The 27,232-nt window shown below is 43.4% G+C and overlaps 1 protein-coding gene across 6 annotated transcripts in view; it reads left to right on the top strand.

Annotated features, from left to right (window-relative positions):
• Positions 1–24,724, top strand: part of PHF20 (PHD finger protein 20) — a 184,254-nt gene extending 159,530 nt beyond the window's left edge. For all 6 annotated transcript variants that reach the window (XM_067546848.1, XM_067546847.1, XM_067546843.1 and 3 more), the window contains 4 exons: positions 1,816–2,011; positions 6,333–6,732; positions 19,243–19,426; positions 21,885–24,724. In XM_067546848.1, the coding sequence (XP_067402949.1) occupies positions 1,816–2,011; positions 6,333–6,732; positions 19,243–19,426; positions 21,885–22,027 (923 nt within the window). In that variant the 3' untranslated portion in view covers positions 22,028–24,724. The remainder of the gene's footprint in view (positions 1–1,815; positions 2,012–6,332; positions 6,733–19,242; positions 19,427–21,884) is intronic.
• Positions 24,725–27,232: the final 2,508 nt, after the last annotated feature.

The raw sequence follows: 27,232 nt of genomic DNA, 5'->3' as shown, positions 1-27,232 counted from the left end.
ATCCCTTAAGAGTCTGTCCTGTTTACCATGAGATAATATCTTGTATTGGATCAATTTCTGTTGGTGAAAGAGACAAGCTGTTTAGCTACAAAGATGTTGTTTCACCCATCTTGTCTCTAATGTCCTGGGGCCAACATGGGTACAATAATACTGCAGATGTCCTCTTTACCATGTTGTTTAGCATTTGTATTAGGTAAGGTCTCTGAGTGAGTTCCTCTCTAAACTTTGGGTGATCGTATCGCCATAGTGATGGTATACAATTGTACATCTGCCTGCCTGCCCTGTGGACCCTGATAGCTTGGTCTGTATCCTGAAGGGAGGCTTGAATGAGATTAATTACTAGGTATGTCAGAACTGACTCTCCACAAACTGGATGCGTCAGCCAAGCCTAGTGATTAGAAATTATTGTTATAAATGAGCTGTCTTCCTTCCCATCCCTGCTCGTTGAGAGGGCATGTTTGGAAATAGTCATTTTAGTTTACATTAATCTTGACATTATTTTCATACTATATACAATATGTGTTTCCATGGATAGGGAGTGGTTGAAAATATTTTGCCTTATTTATCCCGTAATGACCATCCAACAGCAATACAGGGCTTTGTGACTAGGGCTCAGCGATTATAATTCCCCCTTAGTAGGACTTCCAGCAGGGGTTCTTCCACTTTTGTGTGGAATGGAGTAGCATAGCCAGTGACCACACTGAGCAATGATGTTCATATCATGCACCCCCTCTGCATTCTTATACCTCCTGCCCATAAAGCTGGGCATTGATTTTAAGTTGGCCCTGTTGGCTGTCATAAACCCCTAATGGATATTGACCTAGCTATATTTTAAAATTCCACTGGGAGCCTCCTTTACATAGGTCTATGCTGCAACGCTATTTCTCTTTTGGGCCTTATACTGTCAGGTGACATTTTCTTTGCCCTGGTGTTCCCCAGACTGTGAAATATGTTCTTCCTGGAGCACCTACTGCAGCCCAATCTCTCCTCTTCAAAAACAAACTCACTTTTATTGAATAGTCTACTTTTCAGAGACCGACTGTTTTTAATCAGTTAGCACATAGACACAATGCATCTCCAGCCCCGTCCAGCTATTTTTGCTTGGCTTCTTAATTTCTTAATTTAATTTATTACTACTGTATTTATCACATCTATTTTATATTGTGACAACTCAGTTGCATTTCAGCTGTTTCTGTGCTACGCCAACCTCCTCCACAAGGGGTAGCTTTATTAATCGTATATTTGTATGAGTTTTTATAAATTTCAATGACTGCATCTTGGTACATGCATTCTACTTATAAAATGTGACCAACTAGGCATCAAAGAAACTACTGGTGATGGGGAAGTTCACAGCCCTGTGGTATATTTGTTTGTCTGTCCACAGACTCTTTAAAATCATTTGCACTTAATTATATAGTGAAGATTTACACCTGAAGATTTAGTTACTGGAATGTGCAGCACAATGTTGATAAGAATACATTTTCCTTTAAGTCAAAAAGATGATGTCCATCAATTGCAAATGTCTGGCTTGGAAGTCCTCACTCAACACTGCTGCTTTACCCTTGGATAGAATTCCCTGAACTGGGGCAAGGTGTCATATATACTTCCCCACTTCATATGTTCCTCCTGTCTTTGGTGGGAGGGGTGTCAAATAGACCCTTTTACTAATGCCATTGTTAAGAAAAGTTACTATTAATAAGCTGTTGCAAGATTTATATTAGTAGATATCAAGCTAATGACAACTATTGCCAGTAATGTTCACGTACCAAAGTTACCTTAATGATTATTTTAATCCACTCATTACTGTTGCTTTAGGTCAGAGGTCCAGCTTAAAATACTGGTATGAGAAGGAGTGGTTAAGTAATGGTCACATGCATGGCTTAGCATTTCTAGAAGAAAATTATTCCCACCAGAATGCCAAGAAGATTGTAGCCACTCACCAACTTCTTGGCGATGTGCAGAGAGTGATAGAAGTACTGCATGGACTGCAGCTGAAGATGAGCATTTTACAGTAAGCAGTGTTTTGAAGTCTTAGTTGGCATGCACTAGATGTGAACAGATTTCAAAGAGCAGAAAAATAATTGAAAATACAGATTTATTTTGATTTTGCATACTATTCCATGGATATATAGGAATATAGTTTGATTTGATGAGTTGTGATTTGTTTAAAAAAAAAAAAAAAAAAAAAATGGAACTCCTTGGTGCAGGGAAACTATTTTATTTTTATATATATATCTGTATCTCTCTCTCTCTATATATATATATCTATATACATAGCTATAAAAATATTAAAATTAAAAAAGGGATATGTGGATGAGTGTGGATGTATATATACTCACATGGAAGTATGGAGAAAGAGGGCAAGCACACAAAATATATAGAAGAAAACACTCTTCTAGAATATTTAAACATAATACAGAAAGAAGGTAATGGATGATAAGTATATACTACTTATGTCAGTACACTTGACAAATCTATCTTCTCGATTGCAATGCTACTAAACCATATTTTTGCTATTGGAAACATTTTTTCACCCATCTCCATTATTGCTCTATTATATGTAGCGGAATGAGAACATTCATATCTCAGCAGCCTTTCAGTGGCTTATCCGCCACATTATAATTTATATGAGCTTTATCTGGTTATTACAAATAGAAAAATGGATGGTTAATGACCAATTTTTTTCTGCATTTTCTTTGAGTTCAGCAAAATTTTTTCAGTTTTCTTAATGTTCTGGGGAAGAAAAAAACCTAATTCTTCTAACCTCAAATCTATCCGTTTCAGAGTGTGATTTCTTAACTGTTTCTCCATTCACCAATCAGTCAGTCACATAGCAGCAGCCATTTGGAAAGCAAAGCTCTTGGTGTCTTTGGCCACCTTTAGAACATCTTCCCCTTTCACCTCAATCTGTAATGTCTGCAACATGATAATTGCAATACCTTATGTGTTTGAACAGTGGTTTGCAAACAACAAAAGAAAGATATGAGATCATGCATTGTGGAAATATTATGTAACCTTTCATCATGAGATCCCTTAATCACGTCTGGAATACTTTCCTATTTAGTAGGAAGGAGGTAGAGCTTAAATATCTCAGGCTCTTTAGGAGCTTTCTTCCCTAGAGTTACACAGCAAGGGAGCATGAGAGTTTTAGATCTTCATATTCTTTAGCTATGGAGCACAATATCTGGTGTATGACACTAAGGTATGGAACAATGCATGAGAGTGCTTTGCTTATTATGGATTTTCTTCCTTTTGGCTTCTACCTTGTCTTGATCTTGTTGTAAGTTTTTGTACTAAATTAACTCCCAGTTTGTCATAAAATGCATCATTAAAGGCTCTCCAAGAGATTTCTAGATTTGAAGAAAGAGTATCTTGATACTGGTCTACAGTTCAGAAAAACCTCTTCATAACCTTTGAAAAAAATTTTGGAGAGTGTTCTTCAGCATTCCTGAAGAAAAAGGGTAAAAATCAGTATTGGCATTGACAGAATCAGTGTAGTGTGAGCCAGCATTCAGAGGGTGTTAGTGCCTGTGGTTAATATTAGTTTGTTCCTTGGGTGCTTCACTTTCAGATGTTTCTCCTGTCTGCAATAGGCCAATCCATTTTAGATTGACTTGTTGATTTTCATGTGAAGCTTAACTTCTGCTTTTTGAGCCACAAAAATTACTTCTAGGTGTAGTGGTGCATCTGGAACTAGATTGAAAAGACTTATGTATATAGGTAAGCCTCCTAAATTGAATGAATCAATAGTTGACATCACTTCTAGAAAGGTGGACGCTGTCATATTTTGACATCCTTATTCTTATTGGAGATGGGGGAATTATAGCCTTTCACTGACCAGATTTGCTCTTCATGCAGATCTGTTTTGTTTAAAAATACTTGTCACAGTTTGGGGTAACTGTCCCTCCATTGTTTGTTCAAGGGGTTTCCGTTTAGGTCTCAAGCCTCTAGCTGTGAACCCTCGTTGAGCCAGGACCCTTATTCCTCTCTACCAGAGCAGGGTTTTAGGCTTTCAGCACCCTCTGCAATTCACTGAGACAATTGATACAAAAGTCTCTGGGCCCATATTGTTTGGACCATTTCAAACCATCTCTTTGAAGTTTTCATGCTTTCAAGGTCTGACCTAATATCCAGATAACATTTATAAACTTGAAACACTAGTCTTCAAAGGTGTTACATGTGATAGCAATATCTGTCATAGGCATCAGCAATTGTCTCCTACAACATGTGGAAAGGAAAGTTTTTAGCCTTTACTCTAGCATGGATTTCAAAGGAATTTTTCAATTGTGAAATTGTGCCATGTTTCATAGAAGATAAATATAGCAGACAGCTCAGCTGCAAACATCTTTAGCCCAGTGTTGTCCATTAACCAGGTCTTCAGAGAGCTGTTTGCATATGTTTTTGTCTCTGGCCCTTTATTCTGTAAAGACAAGTCTTTGATATACTGTGCAGTGGCATTGGGATCTCAGTTTCAATTACTTCAGATTTCAAATTAGATGAATACTTCTCCAGGATCTCCTCTAATATTCTTTCACTGAGTTAGCCCAGGCTGTCATTTTATTTTCTTCTAGTCTGGGCCTGTTTCGAGTCAATGGGAATAATTTGTGCAGACATTCCAAAGGTGCTAAATATTTTGCTTTCCTTTTTGTTGCTGTCGACACCTGATGGATAAGTGAAGGAACTCAATGAAAATTATAGAAACTAATATTCATGTTCCTCTAAAATTCTTGGTTCCTCATTTATACTTATTGATAAGTATACCCGGTTGGCCCTACTGCTGGCACAAATGATTTCAGGGTTATTCTGTGCTATTGAACCTGATGGAATTTTAAGTAAACTAAAAATGAGAAATTGTCTAGAAAGGAGTTTAGTGGGAAGGTCTGGAGTTCTAGTGTACACAAAGATAGGGTTGGCTAGGTGTGAAATTGCTCCAACAGTATAGTTAAGTAATGAAATAATTTGCAAAGGAAGGGTCATTGAGGAATCAGTATAGACATGTATGATTAGATTTATAGATTTAGTTTGAAGGACAGTTCTATACAGGTTACTAGAAATGAATTAAAATGACCCAGAAAGACCTTTCTAGGGCTGTGATCTGAGTGTTCATTTGACTTAAGGAGTTTGCATTTGAAGTGCCTGCTGCCTGTTCCTTTTTTACAGCTTGTTTCTTAACAGTAAATTAGAGTTTATCATATGAATGGCACATGGATAGGAACAAAAAGTAAATATCAACTAACTTTTCCAGTTTTTATTAAGTAATGAGTTACTTCTTTCCGTGGTGAAATCACAACATATTTTAGAGTAATAGAGAAGAATATTTGTCAAACAAATCACAATGCACAAGTAATTCCTGACATGCTCATCAGATAAATATATTTCCTGCTGGGAAAATTTCTTGATCCCAGACTTTATACTGAGTTCATTTTCACAAGTTTTTTTTAACTATTAATACATGAGAGAATTGTTATTGAAAGATTTTTTTCCTCTCCTAGAGAATTGCAAGGTGATTTAAAGACAAATACTGGGTGTGTTGTAGGGTGTTTGGGGGGGAAGGTGGTGCGGGGAGCATCGTGGGTGTTGTCTTTTTTTTGTTTGTTTGTTTGTTTGTTTGTTTTTTTTGTAGTCTTGTAATCTAATATTTGGCCGTAATTTCTGGTGGTTCAGTCATACTAGTCTAATGAAATTTGTATTGATATTTGTATGAAATAGAGGACTGTGTCAGCTTAGTACACACATACATTAAGCACCTGTTTTAGAGCATTCACCAAAAACAATTTCTCAGTTCTAGTGTTTTTAAAAATGTCTTTCTTACAACCAAATTAAAATAATAAAAATAAATTTCTGCTTCCATAAAGGAAATTCATAGATGATTCAGGTGATGTACCAACAACTGAAAATAATTTCTCTGCATTTATTTAACACATTTAAAAAATTGAAATTTAACAAAAGCATTTACACCACAAAAAATGGTGGTATGAACATGCCAAATTTGAAATAGCATCAAATTGCACTCTGCCTGATACAATTAAACAACTAAACAGTAGTACAGGATAACTAATGTATGCTATGGCATTAAGCAGAAAGCATTATTAAAAATAGTGACGCTAATGAAAAAAGACGTTCTTGAAATATACTGAATAGGCTTCACTGGAAAGTGAAATCTCACTCGAGAATATTTAGGGAAGCTTACTTGTGAGGAAGTTCATCAGTTCTCATGTGTTTAAATAGAATGTTCTCGTTTTACTTCTTTGTAAAATAGGATAATAAAATAGCTCTGTCATTTAGAAAGTTTAAATTTAAAAGTGATTTTTACTTGTTTTATCTATAAACAGAAACAAAGAGCATCCAGACTTAAAACTTTGGTGTCATCCTTGGAAGCATCTTACAGTGGATGAAAAAATTCATACGAAACACATCATTCACATTGAAGAAAACTGCTGCAAAGAAGAGGCCGTAAGTTACAGAACTTTCAATGGAGCAGTTGAGAAACCTTCAACCATTCCTTCTATGGAGGAATCCTATATTACCAGTGAACACTGTTACCAGAAACCTCGGGCCTATTACCCTGCTATAGAGCAGAGACTGGTTGTGGAAACCAGAGGTTCAGCCATGGATGATGGAGTGAATAGAATAAGAGAGAATGGAGATGATGCCCTGTCAGAGAGATTTGGATGGAATCTGGACAGAGAATTATACAAGTTGGAGAATGAGTCCAAACATACTTACCCTAAGGTATGTTGCACTGGTATAGCCTTGTTTCTCTATGGCATTTATTTTTACCAGGCTAATCCAGTATGCCTTGTATATGGTTTCTGAAAATCCTTGACTGCTTTGAGTATTATCTGTGTTGATCTCCACTTCTGTTTCATATTAATTTCATGCTCCAGGGTCTGGAATTTTGTGGTCATCAGTGTCCATTGAGGCTGCACACGCTCTCCCTGCAATCTGAAGACATATTGCAAAGTGCTGTTTCAGCCATACTTCTTACCATCTGTGGCTTCAGATTGGCACTGAGTGATGTCTGCCCTATCCCATATAGTAGTTCATCCTTTAAAAATATCACCTTAGAAAGTACATTTTATAGTATTAGTTTACTAACTGGTTTGTTAAGGTTTTATGTCCTATTGGCAGCTTTAGATGTTGACCATTGATTTGACTGGTGCTGTCATTGATTTGTTTGTCTAGCTCTACAGTTGAGGCAAAGGCATGAGGGTTCACATACTCTTCCTTGTATGACTTATCCTTGTCACTGATTGTCACATGAGATGCCTTTTTAGTTGTTGTTGTGAGGAGAAGGCCTTATCCTCGGCAAGTGCTTGGTCTGCTGGTTCGTCCTAGCCTAGACCTGATGTGCCAGGAACACTGCTCCAGGAGTTGAAGCCTGAGATGAATCTGTAAAGGTGACTTCAGAATCAGAACAGCAGAACACTCTGTTCCAGTCCTGGGGAACAGCAACACACCTTCATTGGGTCCTCAGTACCAGGGCAAAGAGTTCCACTTCCTAAGTGGACTGTTCCTGGTCTCTGAGACAAAGCACATCGGCCCTCCAAGTGTTTATTCCTTCTCCTGACCCTGGGTTTTCGAGGCAAATCTCAGTTTCACACCATAAGAAGACAGAAAGCATCAGTCTCCTGCCTTGGAGATGAGAGAGGAAGGAAAAGAGGAGGAGCCATGAGTCTTATGACTGATACTAGTGTCAAAGCTTCAAGTCCAATAGTGCAGTGTCAACCACACCGTGGAGAAGCCAGCTGTATTGGTGCTGCTGTCCTTAGCACCGGTGATATCACAGGGTGCATCTTCTCTGGTTCTGACTCTGGTGCTGGTACTTCCAGTGCTGAGGGACCAGCCTCCAGAGCTCTCTGAACTAAACATTAGTGGTGCCAGAACCAGTGTTGGCACAAGCTCTGTTCTGTTGATCTGTCCATTTGGCAGTACGAACTGGAGCCTCTTCAGTGTTGCAGAGACCTGCTCCATGTCTTAATCTAGCCTAATTTTTCCTCTTGTCTTTTCTTTGTTTGAGCGCAAGGAACTCTTTTTCTCCATTCCCTTAAGACTTTTTTACTACATGAATAAACTGTCTATATCAGAAATCTCTTCCTCTTGCAGGTACTTGTAGGCTGTGATCAAGTCATCTTTAACCTTCTCTTGGGTAAACTAATTAGATTAAGCTTCTTAAGACTCTCACTAAAAGGTATGTTTTCCAAACCTCGAATCATTCTTGTAAGAGCCCTTTTCTAAATCCTAATTTTTCAACTTCTTTTTTGAAGTATGAACACCAAAACTGGATACAGTATTCATGAAACGGTCTCATTAATGCCATATACAGAGACAGTCCTTACTCTTAGTTGATATTCCTCTGCTCGTATAGCCAAAGTTCATGTTAGTGCTTTTAGCTACAGAATTGCACTGGCAGTTCATGTTCAACTAATTGTCTACCATGACCCCTAATTTGAGGAGCAGGAAGCCAAGGTGGAAAAAGAGGTCACCCTTCAAACACCTATTTCCACCTCATCTCTAGACAAGGTGGTCATGCCTCCATATCTTTCCATTGTCGATGACTTGTGCGATTTCAAGACCTTATAAAGAGGGTAGCTAATACTCTTCAAATTCTACTCAGACATTAAGGACTCAGAGCACAAATTGCTGGACGTCGTCCAGTCAGCAACATCCTCCTGGATGGCATTACCCATTAACAAGGCACTCTTGTATCCAGCTAAGACAGTGGGACAAACACCTGCTACCAGTCTACCAATGTGTAAATGAGCAGATAAGAAATACTATGTTCCCCCTAAGTACTCTGATTTTTTTGTTCTCCCACTCTCCACATAACTCCCTTCTGATGGAAGCAGTAAATGAGCAGGGTAAGCAGTAAATGAATGGGGTAAGCAGCACTTCTCTGAGTCTACCCTGTGTGATCAGAACCAAAAGAGACCAGACCTTTTTGGACAGAAGTACTATTCATCATCAATCCTGCAATTTAGGAGCAAGAAATATCAGATGATCATGGCCAAATATAATTTTGCAAACTATAATAGATTTACAGCCTTTATTGAACATATACCGCAGGAATATAGAGGACAGTTCCAGTCCGTCATTTCAGAGGGCCAGTTATTGGCCAGAACTTCTCTTCAAGCATCCTTGGATGCTGCAGACACCACTGCTAGGTCCATCTCCGTAGCAGTAGTTATACGAAGGGCGTCATGGCTCCAACTTTCTGGGTTTCCGAGGGAAAGCCAGAACACTTTTGAGGATCATCCCTTCAATGATTGTAAGCTATTCTTGAGACCACGGATGAGTCCTTCCACATACAAAAGGCTCTAGAGCTACTTTACAATCCATAGGCATATATACAAATAAGAGAAGATTTGGTAGTTAATATTCTGCTCAGTTCTTGGGATTCCATAGGTCCACTGAACCTCCCAGGAAAAGACAAATTCCAGAGAAAGAGGGCTGCATACCTGCCTTCTATGAGCATCCCATGATCTTCAAAACAACACTTTTGACAGGTCAGTCGAGGGTACAGATCCTCCCATACCTCTGATTTTCTAGCTGCATCTGTTTGCCCACCTCCCTTTTTTGGAGATCACCTTCTCCATTTCCAACATGCTTGAAGGATCATAGAGGTCATAACATTGGTCTGTACAATCCATTTTATACCCCTTCCTCCCTTCCATCCTCCTTTCCCATCCCTCTTAAGGGACCCCTCTCACAAGCTTTCATTGATATAAGAAGTGAACTCTGACCTTCAGTTCAGAGCAATAGAGGAAGTCCCACCTCTTCACAAGGGCAAACAGTTTTACTCGAAGTATTTCCTTGTGCCAGAAAAGGACAGTGTGGAAACTATTCTTGGATCTAAAACTTCTAAATAAGTTTGTAAAGCCGTAAAAGCTCAGGATGGTGACTGGCAGCTATAATTCCTTCACTGGAGGAAGTGTATTGTTTTTTGGCCCTTGACCTACAAGATGCCTATTTCAATATAACAATACATCCATTGCACAAGAAATACCTACGCTTCACTGTAGTGTGGCAAGGTGGGCTTGTTTTGCCCCGTGGGTCTGCGCTCCTTACGGCTTTACCGGTGGTGCAGCTGGGTGGGAGCGGGGGGGGGGGGGGGGCCGGTCCCGCCCTCTACCCCGGGCCCCGACCCAGGGACCCTGCGAGGAGTAGCCTCAAACAGCTTAGTCCAAGGGGCTACTACCTTCCCTGGGTCGCTCTTCTGTAGCCCCCCCGGCTTGTGGCTCTCCTTCAGGCTCTCCTCCGGTCTCCACACCTTGCAGCAGCTCTGCTCCTCTACTGACTCCACACCTTGTAGCAGCTCTACTCAACTCCCTCTCAGCTGCCCCCATCTGCCTGACTGGGAGGCTTTTAACTGCTGGGGCAAGTTCCTTGATTGGCCCCAGCTGGCCTGATTGGCCTAATTGCCCTGGAGTGGCCGCAGCTGGATCACCCAGGGAACAAAGATTTGCTAAGCCTGGGGCTGATATATGCCTTCCAGCACCCTCCTGTAGCCGTCAGGGCTGGCCCCGTCACACATCCTCCCCCCCTGCTCAAACCCACCGGGTTGGGCAACTTGGGACGTCATACAGTGTACACGGGACAGGCCATCGGCATTCCCATGGTGACTGCCCGCCCGGTGTTGTATGGTGAACCGGAAAGGTTGCAGGGACAAGAACCACCTGGTTACCCGTGCATTTTTCTCCCTGTTCCAGTGCATCCACTGGAGGGGAGCGTGATCAGTCACAAGGGTAAAGTGGCGCCCCAGCAGGTAGTAGCGGAGCGCTTCCATAGCCCACTTGACTGCGAGGCACTCCCGTTCTACAACTGCGTACCGCTGTTCCCTAGGGAGGAGTTTCCGGCTGAGGTACAATACAGGGTGTTCCTCGTCTCCCGCCATCTGCGAGAGGACCGCACCCAAGCCCACCTCAGAGGCATCAGTCTGTAGGATGAATTCTTTTGTAAAGTCCGGGGCGAGGAGTATGGGGTCACTGCAGAGGGCCGTCCACAAGTCTGTAAAGGCCTCTTCGGCTGCAGTGGTCCATCGTACCATCTCTGGGCCCCGGGCTTTTATCAGGTCTGTCAGGGGGCTGGCTCTGGAGGCGAAATGCGGGATGAATCGCCGGTAGTACCCCACCACACCTAAAAATGCTCGGACCTGCTTCTTCCGGTTAGGCCGGGGCCAATTCTGGATAGCCTCTAGCTTATTTAGTTGGGGTCTCACCACACCCCTCCCTACGATGTCTCTGAGGTACCGAGCCTCAGCTAGACCTATGGCACACTTGGTGGAATTGGCGGTGAGGCCGGCCTGCCTCAGGGTGTTCAATACCCCTTCTACCTTCCTTAGGTGGGTTTCCTAGTCTGGGGTGTGAATGACTATGTCGTCCAAATATGCGGCTGCATAGTCGGCATGGGGGCGCAGCAGCTTATCCATTAGACGCTGGAAGGTAGCTGGGGCCCCATGTAGTCCGAAGGGGAGGACAGTGTACTGGAACAACCCGTCTGGTGTAGAGAACGCGGTCTTTTCCTTTGCCTCTTCGGCTAGAGGGACCTGCCAATATCCCTTGGTCAGGTCAAGGGTAGTTAAGAACCGAGCCTGGCCCAATCGATCCACGAGCTCATCTATTCGGGGCATGGGGTATGCATCAAACTGAGAAACCTCATTGAGCCTGCGAAAGTCATTACAGAACCTCGTCGTGTCATCAGGTTTAGGCACTAGCACGATTGGGCTAGACCACTGACTATGGGATTCTTCTATGATCCCCAGGTCCAACATTTTCCTGACTTCGGCCCTAATTTCCTCTCTTGGCCTCAGGTATTCGGTAGGGCCTCATCGTAACCCTGGCTCCGGGGTTTGTGATAATGGGGTGAACAATCTCCATTGTTCGTCCTGGCTTAGTTGTGAAGACATCCCGGTTTCGGGCTACCACTTCAGTCATCTCAGCCTTCTGGTTTGGTGTTAGGTCTGGGGATATCTTCACTTGTTCAAGGGGTTCTACGTCCTGGGTTAAGGCCACACATACTTCCCGAGCCTTCCAGGGTTTTAATAAGTTGATGTGATAAATCTGTTCTTGTTTGCGACGCCCTGTTTGTCGTACCTTATAGTTTGTCTCCCCCACAGGCTCAACCACTTCGTAGGGTCCCTGCCACTGGGCCAACAACTTGCTTTCAGCAGTGGGGACTAATATCATTACCTGGTCCCCTGGATGAAATCGTCGCACTGTAGCTTGACTGTTATAGTGGACCTGCTGGGCCCGCTGAGCTTTTTCCAAATGTTCTTGTACAGTGGGGGTGACTTGGGCTATCCGGTCCCTCATCTGGAGCACATGATCAACCACGCTCTTCCCTGGTGTGGGCTCCTCCTCCCATATTTCCCTGGCTATGTCCAGGATTCCCTGGGGGTGACGTCCGTATAGTAATTCAAAGGGGGAGAACCCTGGGAGGCCTGAGGAACCTCCCGAATGGCAAACATGAGGTACAGCAGCAAGGCGTCCCAGTCCTTCCCATCTCAGCTTACCACCTACTTTATCATGGCCTTGAGGGTCCTATTGAACCTTTCTACAAGGCCGTCTGTCTGAGGGTGATAGACGGAAGTCCATAGGGCCCGCACATGTAGGAGAGTACACAAGTCCTTCATCAGTTTTGACATGAATGGGGTACCTTGGTCCGTTAATATCTCCTTGGGTAGCCCCACCCGGGCAAAAATCTTCAGTAGCTCATTCGCAATTACCTTCGAGGTAGTATTCCGCAAGGGGACAGCTTCCGGGTACCTGGTGGCGTAGTCGAGGACAACAAGTATGTGTTGGTGGCCTCGAGTTGTTTTCTCCAAGGGACCCACTAGATCCATGGCAATCCTTTCAAATGGGATTTCAATGATGGGGAGGGGCACTAAAGGGGTCCGTAAGTGAGGCTGGGGGCTGTGTAGCTGGCATTCCAGGCTGGTGGCACAGTAGCGTCAAACCTTCTCATGTATGCCCGGCCAAAAGAACCTCCTTAAGATTCGGGCCAGTGTTTTCTCTACCCCCAAGTGCCCTCCAAAGAGATGGCTGTGGGCCAAGCTCAGCACAGCTCTTTGGTGTTTCTGGGGCACCAGAAGCTGGAGCACCTTCTCTCCATTTACTTCCGTAGCTCAATACAGTAAATCCCCCTTTAGCATGAAATACAGCCCTGGACCCTGAGTTTTCCCCTCCACAGGCACTCCGTCTATCTCTGACACGTCTTTTCTGGCATTGACGTACCTTGGGTCTTCAGCCTGGTCTCGGCCAAAGTTCCCTCCTGCCGATCCGGGTTGTTCAAGATCCAAGGGACCCATTTCCACCTCTGCTTCCGGTCTGGTGTGATCTGGTTCGGGGTCCGCTTCGGGCCCTTCCTCTCTCAGGGCAGCTTCTCTAGCTGCGGCCCGGGTCTGCCTGCCCACCATGGCTGGCTTCAAACCCTGGGCCAAGATCCTTGTACCCAGTGCCTTGGCTGCCCTCCTTTCGGCCCTGGTCTTTCGGCCCTTCCCTGGGGCCGGGAACAGATCCTCAGCAATCTCGGAGAACATCGGGGGGTGGCTATCTAGGGAGGCCAGTCCATTAGCTTCAAGGCCCTCCCCTTCCCCTGACCCCTCCAGGGGAAGTAGGGTTCCAAACCCTGGGAAATCTCTTCCTTTGAGTACCGGATATGGAAGCCTAGGAACTACTCCTGCTGTCACCCTGGTGACACCTCCTGGAACTTCGATATCCACTGGGACAGTTGGGTAGTAACTAATGGCCCCATGAACGCAAGTTACTCCTGTGCGTTTAGCCTGTGTCAATTGGCTGCGCTTTACAAATTTCCCAGAAATGAGCGTAATGGCGCTCCCGGAGTCTACCAGGGCCAGGGTCTTAACTCTGTTTAACTTCACAGGCCTCGTATACCTATGTGGGGTTAGGGCGACCCCCACCAGGTGGATTAGGCTGCAGGAGTCTGCCCAGGTACCCAGGTTACATTGCATGGGTTCCTCCGAATTGGGGGATTGGGCAGCTATGTGTCCCTACTCCCCACATGCACAGCATCGGTAGGAGGCCCTAGGTACACCTTTATCCTTTGGGCTAAGGGGTCTAACCCTATACTCTCTGCCCATATCTCCCCATCCTTTGGTAGCCTCCAGAGGGCCCTCCGTTTCCCTCATCTTCCGCCGAGTCTTCCCAGATTCTCGGGTGTCCGGATCCCAGGAACTGGGGTAGGCCTTTTGATCCGGGGTAAGTCCTCTCTGGTGGGTCGGATAAGACCCCTGGCCGTTACCCGTCTCTCTACTAGAGCAACTAGTTCATCGTAGGAAGACGGGTCATTCTGGTCTACCCAGGCGCGGAGGTCCGGTGGTAGTCCCCTCATGTACCGGTCAATGACGAGAATCTCAAGGACCTTCTCTGGCCGGTGGATCTCTGGTTGCAGCCACTTCTGTGTGAGATGGGCAAGGTCGAATAGTTGTGATCGCGGGGCCTTGTCTTCCTGGTACCTCCAGCTGTGGTATCTCTGGGCCCGCACAGCCATTGTTACTCCCGCCCGAGCCAGGATCTCTGTTTTTAACTGGTGATAGTCTGCTGCAGCTACTGCGGGCAGGTCATAATAGGCCTTTTGGGCTTCTCCATACAAAAAGGGGGCGAGGATACCAGCCCACTGGGCCTGGGGCCAAGCCTCACGGGTGGCGACCCTCTCAAAGGTGAGGAGGTATCCTCCACATCATCCTCCGCAGTCATCTTCTGCAAATAGCTGGTGGCCCGTAGTGTTCGCATCCCCTCTGGCCCAGGAGTGTGGGAGGTCAGGGTCTTCAGGTGGGTCACCACTTCTCGCAAGAGGGCCCGGTCCTGGTTGGCCTGGCTGATCAGCAACTGGTTAGTCTCTTGCTGGAGCCGCATTGATTCCTGCTGGGAGGCTATCTGAGCCCTGGTGGCCTCTTGCTGGGCCGCCGTGGCTTGTTTGAGGGCCTTAACTATGTCCTCCATTATGGACGGGGTTTTTTTTTTTTTTTTTTCTCTTCGTCTTCTCTATCTCTAGCCGCTGCGCACAAATCCCACTTCTGACACCAGTTGTGGCAAGGTGGGCTTGTTTTGCCCCTTGGGTCTGCGCTCCTTACAGCTATGCCGGTGGTGCAGCTGGGTGGGAGCGGGGGGGCCCGGTCCCGCCCTCTACTCCGGGCCCCGACCCAGGGACCCTGCGAGGAGTAGCCTCAAACAGCTTAGTCCAAGGGGCTACTACCTTCCCTGGGTCGCTCTTCTGTAGCCCCCCGGCTTGTGGCTCTCCTTCAGGCTCTCCTCCGGTCTCCACACCTTGCAGCAGCTCTGCTCCTCTACTGACTCCACACCTTGTAGCAGCTCTACTCAACTTCCTCTCAGCTGCCCCCATCTGCCTGACTGGGAGGCTTTTAACTTCTGGGGCAAGTTCCTTGATTGGCCCCAGCTGGCCTGATTGGCCTAATTGCCCTGGAGTGGCCACATCTGGATCACCCAGGGAACAAAGATTTGCTAAGCCTGGGGCTGATATATATGCCTTCCAGCACCCTCCTGTAGCCGTCAGGGCTGGCCCCGTCACAGTAGGCAGGATCATTTCCAATACCAAGTACTTCTCTTAGGCCCTAAGGTGTTCTCTGAGGTGCTGGCAACAGTAGATCTTACATCCATAAAGAAGCAATCCTAATTTTCCTGTATCTCAACAATTGGCTACTCAAAGCCTGTTCCTTTGAAGCAGTGCTATCTTCCACCCAGACGGCACTTGCTCTTTTCTAGGAATTGGGTCTCTGCTGAATGTAAAAATAAAATCCCCATTAACTCCTGTAGAAAAGATAGAGTTTACAGAGGCATACTTGGATTCATTGACAACCAGGGCTTACCATCACACAGACAGACTTGTAACTTTGTTGGCACTGGTACGGACGAATCAGAGGAGCCTAAGTCACGATAAGAAACTGTACAGCTCTTGGGTCACATGGCAACTTGCACCTTCATGACCGTTCACCCGCTGCTTCTAGGGTTAGCTTAAAATGACCTTTTCTCCAGCCAGAGACACTTTGGACAGGCATGTGATGGTTCCTCTCCAAGTGAGGATCTCCTTAGATTGGTGGAAAGATTAGCTCAGCATCTGTGCAGTTCCCTTCTGTCTCCCAGCTCCGTCATTAACTATGACAACATCACTATTGAGATGGAGAGCCCACCTCAATGCCCTCACAACTCAAGGCAGATGGAAACTTGTCTCTACATCAATCTGTTGAAACTCAGGATGGTCAGAAACACCTGCTTTCATTTTCTACCCCTCAGGGCAAATCAATCAGAGTCATGGCGGACAATGTATCCTGCATGTTCTGTATCAACAAGCAGGAAGGGACAAGATCCCCTCTCTGCGCGCCAAAGCCATGAAACTAAGCGATTTGGTGTATATTCCATAAGATCCAAATTTCAGCTATCTCCCATGTATTCAGAACACTACAGCCGATAGTCTCAGCAGACAAGTCTCCCAGAACTACAAATTGGAGCTAGACTCTCAAATACTCCACACTATATTCCAAAGGTGGAGACTTCCAGAAGTGGCTCTCATTACCACCTCCAGGAACAAGAAGTGTCTTCCATTCTGCTTAAGAGGGGGTCTGGGCCACGACTCTTTGGCAGGTGCCTTTCTTCTATTTTGGCAGAGGGGTCTGCCTTATGCATTTCCTCCAGCACTACTACTACTTACAGTAATGAACAAGATCAAACAGGACAAAGCCAGTGTTATCCTTACAATATTGACCCGGCTGAGACCAGGTTGGTATCCTCACCTGCTTCACCTGTGCATCCAACTGCTGTTCAAAATTCTGACCATTCCTCATCTCCTCTCCCAGGATGTGGGTCGTGTGCTTCATCTCAGTCTAGGATTCTCTGCCTCAGGGTGTGGTTTCTTGATGATTTGAGGGATTAGAATCTTCCTGCACTGCAGAAATGCAACGGGTGTTACTGAACAGCAGAAGTCAACCCATATTAGTTACCTGCAGACATGGAAGAGATTCTTCCTTTGCTGTTGTCATCGCTCTGTGTCTGAATCTGTGCCACTCTGTCATCCTGGATTACATGTCTAAAGAAATCAGGGTTGAGAGTTAGGTCAGTTAAGGTCCATTTGGCCGCAATATCCGCCTTTCAGCCTCCAGTGGAGGGGGTCTCCATATTTGCTTACCCTGTGTTGTCTAGATCTGTGGTGCGCAAACTTTTCCAATCATGTCCCCATTACCATTCATGGAATTTGTCGTACCTCCACTTCCATAATTTGTAATCTGAAACTTTTTTGCAGGGGCTCTACCTTGAGATCTTGCTGCCATAATAGCGAGAGTGGGATAAAAATTCAATAAACAATGCGGGAGCAGGTGGGAGTGGGTGTTGCGGGGCAGGATGGGAGCAGGATTAAAAAAATAATCCACCTACACTGCAAACAACATGAATGCCCTGGCCAGCAGTCGCTGATTTCCAACTGCCCATCTTTGAAGGCTGCGCCGATGCCAACAGCAGCACAGAAGTAAGGGTGGCAATGCTCCAACTGCTTACCTCTGTGCTGCTGCTGGTGGTGGCGCTGCCTTCAGAGCTGGGCGGCTGGAGGGCGGCTGCTGCTAACCGGTGTGTTCATGTTGTTTGCTGCATGGGAGGACTTTTTTAAAAATCCTGCTCCCGTCCTGCCCCGCAGTCCATACCCACTCAATTTTAACTTGTCCCTGCTGTTATGGCAGTAATCCCAGTTTCTTTGGGTTGAATGGACACTGCTAATGGCAAATTTCCAAGGGCTCAAAAGGCTCATAGAATCATAGAATATTAGAGTTAGAAGGGACCTCAGGAGGTCATCTAGTCCAACCCCCTGCTCAAAGCAGGACTAACCTCAGCTATATCATCCCAGCCAGCGCTTTGTCAAGCCTCAGCTTAAAAACCTCTAAGGATGGAGATTCCACCACCTCCTTAGGTAACCCATTCCAGTGCTTCACCACCCTCCTAGTGAAAAACTTTTTCCTAATGTCCAAACTAGACCTCCCCAACTGCAACTTGAGACTGTTGCTCCTTGTTCTGTCATCTGCCACCACCGAGAACAGCCTAGCCCCATCCTCCCTGGAAACCCCTTTCAGGTAGGTAAAGGCCGCTATCAAATCCCCCCCTCATTCTTCTCTTTTGCAGACTAAACAAGCCCAGTTCCCTCAGCTCTCCTCATAAGTCCTGTGCTCCAGCCCCCTAATCATTTTGGTTGCCCTCCGCTGCACTCTCTCCAACTTCTCCACATCCTTTTTGTAGTGGGGGGCCCAAAACTGGATACAATATTCTAAATGCGGCCTCACCAATGCTGAATAGAGGGGAATAATCACTTCCCGTGACCTGCTGGCAATGCCCCTCCTAATGCAGCCCAATATGCTGTTAGCCTTCTTGACAACCAGGGCACACTGCTGACTCATATCCAGCTTTTTATCCACTGTTACCCCCAGGTCCTTTTCTGCAGAGCTGCTGCCTAGCTTGTCGGTCCCCAGTCTATAGCTGTGCATGGGATTCTTCCTTCCTAAGTGGAGGACTCTGCACTTTCTTCAAGGTCCATATGTATACCAAACACAAGTTAATGGATATTTCTTTTAAGTTGCACTTAATCAATCTGCTAATAAATATTTAGTGTTTCCATACAGTTTTTGAAAATGCTTATTTGGGGGGTACGGGCGGGAAGGAGTGTTGCTAACCCTGGAACTTTGTGAATTAGTCTAAACTGCCTCCGTCAGTAACCGGAAAGGCAGTGCTGCTCTAATATTTTTGACTGGGGAAGAGGTCAGTCCCAGACTGGAAATCAAGTAACAAATCTTCTGTTTAAACAATCTCTCTTTCTGCAGTGTCAGACTCAAATTCTTTTGTTCTTGAGTATTTTGGTTTCTGTTTTAAATGTTAGTGTTTTTGTGCCTCATCTAAGAGTGTGAAAGTGATGCAGCATCTTTGTTGCTGGTAAAGAGTTTTAAAATTCTTATTAGTAGACAACTTGGAGTATAGAGACCTTAATATTGAACTATCTTGGCATTTTGACAGGCTAACAATGGCTGTCAAATAACAAGGATTCTCAGACTAGTTATTGAGAAATAATAAAATAATTCTGCAGATCATAAACACAGAAAAAATAGAATGTAGGGAACTGCACAACTGTGGGAAACTATACCATTCGCTTTAGTAACTGTAAAGATCCATGCAGCCTGATTGGCTGAAGTATTTCCATTTCACTATGATAAATACTAACTTATTGGACCTTTATCAGGTAAGAGAATGTGTATCTAAGAAAATCCCTTCAGAGGAAGCTATTGAAATGAAACTGCTGGAAAAAGACAAGGAAGGAGTTGTGAACTCACAGCTGCAGTGGCAGCTTAACCTTCTAGCCCACGTTGAGTCTCTACAAGATGAAGTTACACACAGAATGGATTTCATTGAGAAAGAACTGGATGGTAAATTAAAAGTATTTTCTTTCACAGATTAAACAGCATGTACATTTTTGTCCCATTCACACTATGCTGTTTCTATCCAAAATGTATTGGCTTGAGATCTGAGTTGTATTTCTTCAGATCTACAAAGATATCAGCATCATTTTATCAAATTAGCCATGTGTAATAATTGAAAGTTGTTGTGTTTTTGGAGTAAATTTGGTTTTGATTTAGTCACTGGAGCATAAATCCACTTTTGCAATGTGATGAAAACTTACTTTCTTGTAAAAAAGATTTGCGGTGGGCTCATATCTTGATAAGTATATATACAAATAAATACATATTCAAATAAATATTCAGATTGAACTATTCATGTAACGTATTGGTTGAGAATTTAATAATACCAATACTCAGCTGTTGTGTTGTATTTTTTATGAAAGGATTTAAATTTAGTAAATTTTAAATAAAAATACAGTTTTAGCCCCTGATGCCACAAACACTTATGCACATGCTTAACTTTAAGAACATAAGTAATTCCACTGAAGTCAAGAGGCATGTTTGTGTGAGTGAAGTGTTACCTGCTTAATCATTTGCAGGATCAGGGTCTTAATTTTCAATATATACATATTTTAACCTATAGCAGTTTTGTAAAATTCTTGGAGCAGTACAGGTTCAAGAAGGCACAAAGGTGGCTTGAAGCCACCATAGCTGCCCCACTCCTTTCCCCTCTGAATGTTAGTTCTCTGCTGCACCACTGAGAGGTGCAGCACAGAATCTTACCCTCAGTGGGAGGAGGGAGGAAATGGAAAAACCCTGTGGGACTACACAGCTATTATGCATTACTCATAGTTGCACTCTTGCTGTATAGTCTCTCTTAATGGTGTAGGTCATGACATCTGACAGTTTCTACTTCAAAGGTTTGGCGTATTGAATAGGATGTGGGGAGGCTTCTCAGCTGTAAGTTAGTCCTAGCTTTAGGGATGCATTCCTTCCCCACTTTCTAAGTGTGCTGCCAGACTCTAACCCTGATTTGTGTTTGCAAAGCAGCTTATGCTATCCCTGAAATCTAATTGTTCATAGAAGCATCTTGAAATGCCTGTCAAAAGTATGCTTCAGAGGGTGACAGAAATTTTAAACAGGGAGACAACTGGAGCTACCTTCAACTAAAAAGTGCTGAAACGTTGATATAGAAGAAACTTCTCAGATAAATTTAATTTCATTTAAAAATAACAGATGGGGGATTTGCTACCAATGTTGTTGTTGTTACAGTGTTTCCACTAACAACATTTATCTGTTGTTGAGTTAGAGTTAGCCAGTTGGAGGAAAGAGGGGAAGTGTCCAAAATGTCCTTAAACATTGCAAACACCTTTTTCTCATGGTCTGGTAATACAGATGTTCAAATGTAATTTTACCAGACTTAACCCAAAAAGTTCACCTTTAGGCTTAGGGGGAAAAATAAGAACTTTCTACTGAAAATTTCTTGAACTATTAAATATCTGTAATCAGAAGCTTAGCATAAAAACGCCAGCTTAGCCATAACATTAGCATCACTATCTCCATGTCCTTTATTCAGAAAGATTTTTAAATATACAAGTAGTCTGTTTTTAAAAAGGGCCAACAAGGTAGAATATCATTTACATTCAGAGCTGGCATTTATGCTCAGTGAATGACACACATATACAGTCTGTGTATAAAATTGTGTCATTATATACAAACATGCATGTTATAAAAATTTAATCAGTATGAGTTTAGGTTGTTATACGAGCTGGCTAAAGTTTATGCTGATTAAACCCTTTATACCACATTCCACTATTATATATTCTGGGTCTTTATAGAAAAAATATTTTAGAAAACCTCCAGGAAGTTTTTAAAAATCTTATTGGGACATTTTTTGTATCATTTGTCCTGTAAAGCCAAAGCCTTAGTTACTTTGAATCCGGAAGGGGAAAGAAAGTAAAAGTAATCTAAAACTTCTCCAAAAACAGTCCAAAATACTTTTTCTATACATAAAAATGTTGTGATTTTAAAGTCTGATATTTTGGGTCCCACTAGAAAGCTGGGAAATCTCCCCTATCTGGTTATATAAAACCCTTGTTTCTAGCTCAGTAGTGTGGTGAGGTGTCACTTTTACCACTTAACTGGGATTGGATATTGTGCACCTTGGTCCTCAAGCAGTATGATTTTAATCATTACCCCCACCCCCGCCCCCTCACCCCTGGACATCAGTGGGTTTTGCCTTGCAGAGATTGAACAAATTGATTTAAGCACCTAGTAGCTGTGTAGGATACCAAAAGCTATTTGGGAAGTTTATTTTCTCTGATTTCTAAAATATTGTATATGTTAAAAATACTGTAGTTTCTCTGTCAAAATATATTGATTTGAAGAACTCTTAGTTTTAAGACTTCGAAAATATGTATGTATATATTTGCCAGCTAATTAGAATAGTGAATAGTATTAACTTTTTTTTCTCTTTCTTTTGCAGTTTTAGAGAGTTGGTTGGATTACACAGGAGAGCTGGAACCACCAGAACCACTAGCTAGACTTCCACAACTCAAACATTGTATAAAACAGCTTATTACAGACTTAGGCAAGGTGCAACAAATTGCTCTTTGCTGCTCAACATGAGACTAGAGAACTCTTGAAATTGCTGTTGAATATGAACGTGGAGTGTCTGACACAAACAGCTCTATATATTTAAATGAAATTGGCATGCTGATTGCATGTGATGCAGATTGACTTCAGGGATTTGTGAAGAAGTGTTACTGTTCCAAAAGCAGTAACAAGGTTATCCTTATCTTTTGATCATTTGGGGTTTACTAGGTAATTTTAACAATATGGAAGGGAATTTTACTCTTTTCTTCAAGGGTAGGAGCAGGCTGACAAATTATACTCTTAGATTTTTCACTTCTTATGGCAAGTTGTTGAATGAAATAAACTTTTGTGCATAATTAAACTGACTTAAAATTGTGCCACTGAAGCTAAAACAGAGTTCTAAGAGCCAAAAAAGTTTAGTTGACAAAGGTTGTAAATTATGTTCTACAGAGTTTATTTAAGTGACTTGTATACCAGGTCAGGTTATGCTTTATTCCTACTGGTTCATGCACAGCACAGTATTTAATCAATAGGAGACATTATAACCATTTCCAAGCATAGTAAATATGAATGTCCATCTTTAATTGTAAACTGTTACATTGCAAGTAATACTGACCTAAAACACCCTACTTCTGTTAATTTAAATAGAGGTAGCAGAAGGTCACAGTTGGGTTGCACTTAGTTTCATAGTAAATGATAATGACCTGATAAATATGGAAAACAATCACATGACTTTACGGTACTGGGGAAATCCATTTACATTGTGCTTTTTGTGCATTCTTGAACTTTTAAATTTGGCCATACTGTGCCTCCTGAATTAGTGCTACTGGGGCACCCTTGCGACAGTACACAGTGCAGTGTCTAAAGACGGGAGGCGTACCAGAAGTCCAAACATAAGGTGTGTGATAGACATTATATAGTTTTCTACCCATTTGTTAATTGCCATTCCGGTTATATTTTGAATTGTAGACTTTTTTCAATATTCTCAATGTGCTCATTGTAAAGACTTATTATGAATGTGTGGTTTTGGGAATCAGTTCATTTTATATTTGTGTAAATGAAGCCTCAAGAGCTACGCATGAGGTACCGTCCTCACAGTGAGTGAGGAATTACGTTAAACAGTATACGTTCTCAAAGTCTCTTTTTATACTTCGTTTTAATTTTCTAGTTTGTATTATTTTGTGAGATCAAGGTGAAAATGCTGCTTAAGTTGAAGATACATTATACAGTACCTTTTGAAACGTTGGTGTATTGTATTTAATATGTTACAAGTCTTTTACCTGCGGATCATATCTCCATAAATAATGATTGCGATTTTAGTTTTTCTTCCCAAATATTGCTGAGTGTAACTTCACCGTGGAAAAGAGTAACTGTTTTGCATTGAGAGGGTGTCCTGAAAAAGCAGGATTTTTTTGTTATCTTGATCTTTCCTATAGTTCTATCTGTGATGGTGCCGCCAAAGGTTAAAATTAAAGCACAGTTGTAACTGAAAGACCCATAAGTGTACAAATTGTTAATTATGAATATATGAATCTGTAAAGTTTATATGCTGCAAAAAATAATGATTTACTATGTAAACTTGAAATATCCACTATCATCTAGGAATAACAATATTTACAATGAATATTTTGATCAGTTTAGTTCCTTCAGAAAATGGAATAACTAGGTTACTCAAGGTAGTAGTTAAGGCTTTTTATGCCAAGACTCATTTCAGGGAATAATTTATGTTTCACAATTTTATGGCACTAGTTGGTATATAGTGAATTTGACATATGTACAGCAGTAAAATAAACTTATTTTGCTGTAACACAGTTGGAATAAAGCTTACATGATCTTAAATGTCACTTTGCTTTCTAAAGATAAAAACAAATGCTTAAGCCATGTCATTCCTCTTAATGACATCCTAGTTATGAGTAATACTCTCGTGTAGCTCTATAACACAGCAGTAACCAAAAGATAAGAAGGGTGTCTGAACAGGGGTTTTAAACAACAATTGTGAAGTTTTTATCAGATGACCATTTTACCAGTAAATTATTCCCTGTTTGAAATCTGTATAATGGGCACTCAAACTGGAAAATCATTAAATATGTGTACATTGTTAACAAATCAACTCTGTTACAGTTTAAAGGAATGGACTGGTTAATCTCCAAGTAAGTTTTCTCTCCAGAAATGGAACTTTCCCTTTTGCAAGTAACTGGTTTTGGAACGTTTGTTTTAAGTTTACTTTGCCAGTTAATTTTTGCTCATGGCAAAGAAAATTCCATTTGGTGAATCTAATAGCAATACTAAAGGTTTTGTTTTCCATTAGCAGAATGATTATTCAGTAGGGAACCCCTTGCTGATGAAACAGATCTGGATGACTGAAAATATTTATTTGAAATAGGTTAGTGATTTTTACATTTAGGAAAGTTTCTGTATTGTATTCTGCCTGAATTGTTTTGTCCCTATTTTTGTAAGTTTCCACATTTTAGCTCTCCTTATTTTTGACCAGCACTATTTTGGTCTGGCAAGTCACTTTTGTTGTTTCTTTAAATCACTGGTAAGTGAATGCAACATGGAGCCTTGATAAAATGAGCAAACATTGCACTGTGGATACATAAGTATGTATGTCTTTGTTTATGCACTATTAGAAATGAGGGCGTTGTATATAGAATTTTGCTTTGAAGCAATATTTGCAAAACTTGAAAACTTCTGTATCTTGGTGTTTGGAATAAATAAATAGGTTTTTGTTGGTTAAATGTTAAAGTCTATTTTTGTTTCAATTTAATCATTATTCAAGCTAGTTATAAATTAGAAAGATAATTTTTGATCTTTAAAGACACTAGATTGGTGAGGTAATTTTTTATTGGAGCAACTTTCTGTTTGTGAGGGAGACAAGATCTGGAGCTTCCACAGAGCTCTTCTGAATTAGATACTGTAGTTTAGCTGGAATAGTACTGACCCGATACTTGCTAGATTGATCAGTTGCTAAAAAGGCCTCCTCAAAAATGTCATGTATAAATTTTCCCAATAAATAAACTGACCTTTTCTTTACAGTGTAGTGCTCAAAGGGGAATATTTTATAATATTTTTTCTATTTAAGATCCTACTGGAAAAAAAAAACCCTAAAAATATTAAAACCAAATATTTATAAATCGGTTCCTTCATTGCTTGCCAACCAGTGCCTGACAGCAGGAGTTGAAGTCTTCTTCAAGTGCTTGCTCATGTCCATTCCAAGTAGGTGTGCGCGTGCTGCATGCACAATTCACCGGAAAGTTTTCCCTCAGAAGTACCTGCAGGGTCGGCTCTGGTACCCCCTTGTGTCGTGCCGCTATATAGGGGCCTGCCGACCCTCCACCGCCTCAGTTCCTTCTTACCACCCGTGACCATCACTGGAACTGCTGCTCTTGCCTAGCAAGTGCTTCCCTCGTATCAGTGTTCTTTCCAAGTACCTGTAAATAATTCTGTAGTTCATTTAGTTAGCTGTAGGTAATTAGTGTAGTAGAGTAAATGTCTGTTTATCAGATTGTTAACCTCCCCTTCCCTCTGGGGATGGGGTATGCCTGGCTTTAAGCCCTGTGCGTCCTGCTTGAAACAAATGCCAAGGGACGACCTGCACTTGGCCTGTCTCAGATGCCTCAGGGAGTCTCATCTAAAAGACAAATGTAAGATCTGCAGAGGTTTCAAGCCTAGCACCCAAAAGGAGTGCAGTTATGGAGATCGCTCTTCAACCTGCAGACCAGAGAGCAGGCTCATCGACGTCAGTGAGGAGTGCCGCAGCCTAGACGAAGGAATTGGTGCAGAGAAAGGAGACCGCACCGAAGGAACCCCAGCACTAGCAGACATCCCTGGCACAGAAGGAGCCTTGGCACCGGTCCCCAGCACTGAAAGGCTCAGCACGGGCTGAAAAGTGGCACCGCTCCCATTCCCTGGTGCCGCAGAGGAGGAGCGGAGACAGGGGGCGCTCCCCAACACCTAAGTCCAAGCCTAGGGAGGCTACTGAGGTGCATCCCGCGCTGGAACACCTGAACTCTCAGCCTTTGACCTCAGTGCTGTTGACTTCGGGCCAGAGGAGGGCCTCGTCAAGTCCAGCGCCAGTGGTCTCCCCACAGGGGGAGAGGGGAGAGGAAGATATTCAACTTCCCTCCACTCCAGAGACATCCGAGGCAGCCAGAGACATTATCAAAGAGATGGCTCTGCCACCTCCTCCTGACTGCCCTCAAGATCATGATCCTGTACTGAGGAGACCAATGGTACTGTCCTGGGGCAAGCCAGCCATGATGGCGAGGTAGAGGTCCTCATGGCCCCAGTTACTGGCACCGCAAGGCAACGCCCTCCCATGGTGGCCGAGGAGCAAACAGCTCTCATCTGACTCCAAGGCAGAGTCATACACCTCATGGAGAAGCCGGCAGCACAGCAAACAACACGGGCATACTCCAGAGCCGTGGGAGGCACAGCCGTTTGTGGTACAATGGGCCCTGCAGTGGCAGATGCCATCTCAGTGGCTGTTTTGGACACATTGGGTGTACCATCAGGCCCAACAGTCCCTCTCAGTAAGGTCCCACTCGTTGTCTTTGAGCACAAGAGACTGGCCCTCCCACTTCGCAGCAAGTGCCTTGCGCAGTGCCATAGAGAGCTCGGACCCCGACACCGGTGCCCACATCACACACGATTCCGGTATCAAGGATGAAGAATCAGGTCAGGACTCATCAGGTGTACAGGACCCAGGGGTCAGAGCATCATCATCCTCTTCACTGGATGAGGCGGTCGTGGGGGCCCGGCCTGCGCCAGTTCCAGAAGACAGCAGGGCGCACCAGGAAGTAACTGCTCCAGAGGGTTGCTAGAAACATGGGCCTTCAGGCAGAGGAGATTACCAAGGGAGGGGACCCCATGGTGGATATTCTAAAACCTGAAGTCCTTCTAGGGTGGCTCTCCCTCTCATAAAAACCATCAAGGACAACACTGTGGCTCTGTGGCAGACTCCCGCCTCTCTGGCCCCAATGGCCAAATGGCTGGAGAGGAAATATTTCCTCCCCACAAAAGGGCACGAACATTTTTATACACATCCACCTCTTGGGTCACTTGTGGTGGCAGTGACTAATGAAAGGGAGCATCAGGGGCAGCAGGGTGCCACTCCTAAAGCGAAAGAAGCCAAGAAGCTGGACCTCTTCGGGAGGAAAGTTTATTCCACCGGGGGCTCCAGCTTAGGATAGCAAACCAACAGGCTATCCTTAGTAGATACGCTTTCAGTTCTTGGCT

This window comes from Emydura macquarii, unplaced genomic scaffold (genome assembly GCF_026122565.2).
Source record: "Emydura macquarii macquarii isolate MOO-44397 ecotype Brisbane River unplaced genomic scaffold, CSIRO-AGI_Emac_v2 contig_1170, whole genome shotgun sequence".
Taxonomy (NCBI): domain Eukaryota; kingdom Metazoa; phylum Chordata; order Testudines; family Chelidae; genus Emydura; species Emydura macquarii.
This window is presented reverse-complemented; position numbering and strand designations above follow the sequence as displayed.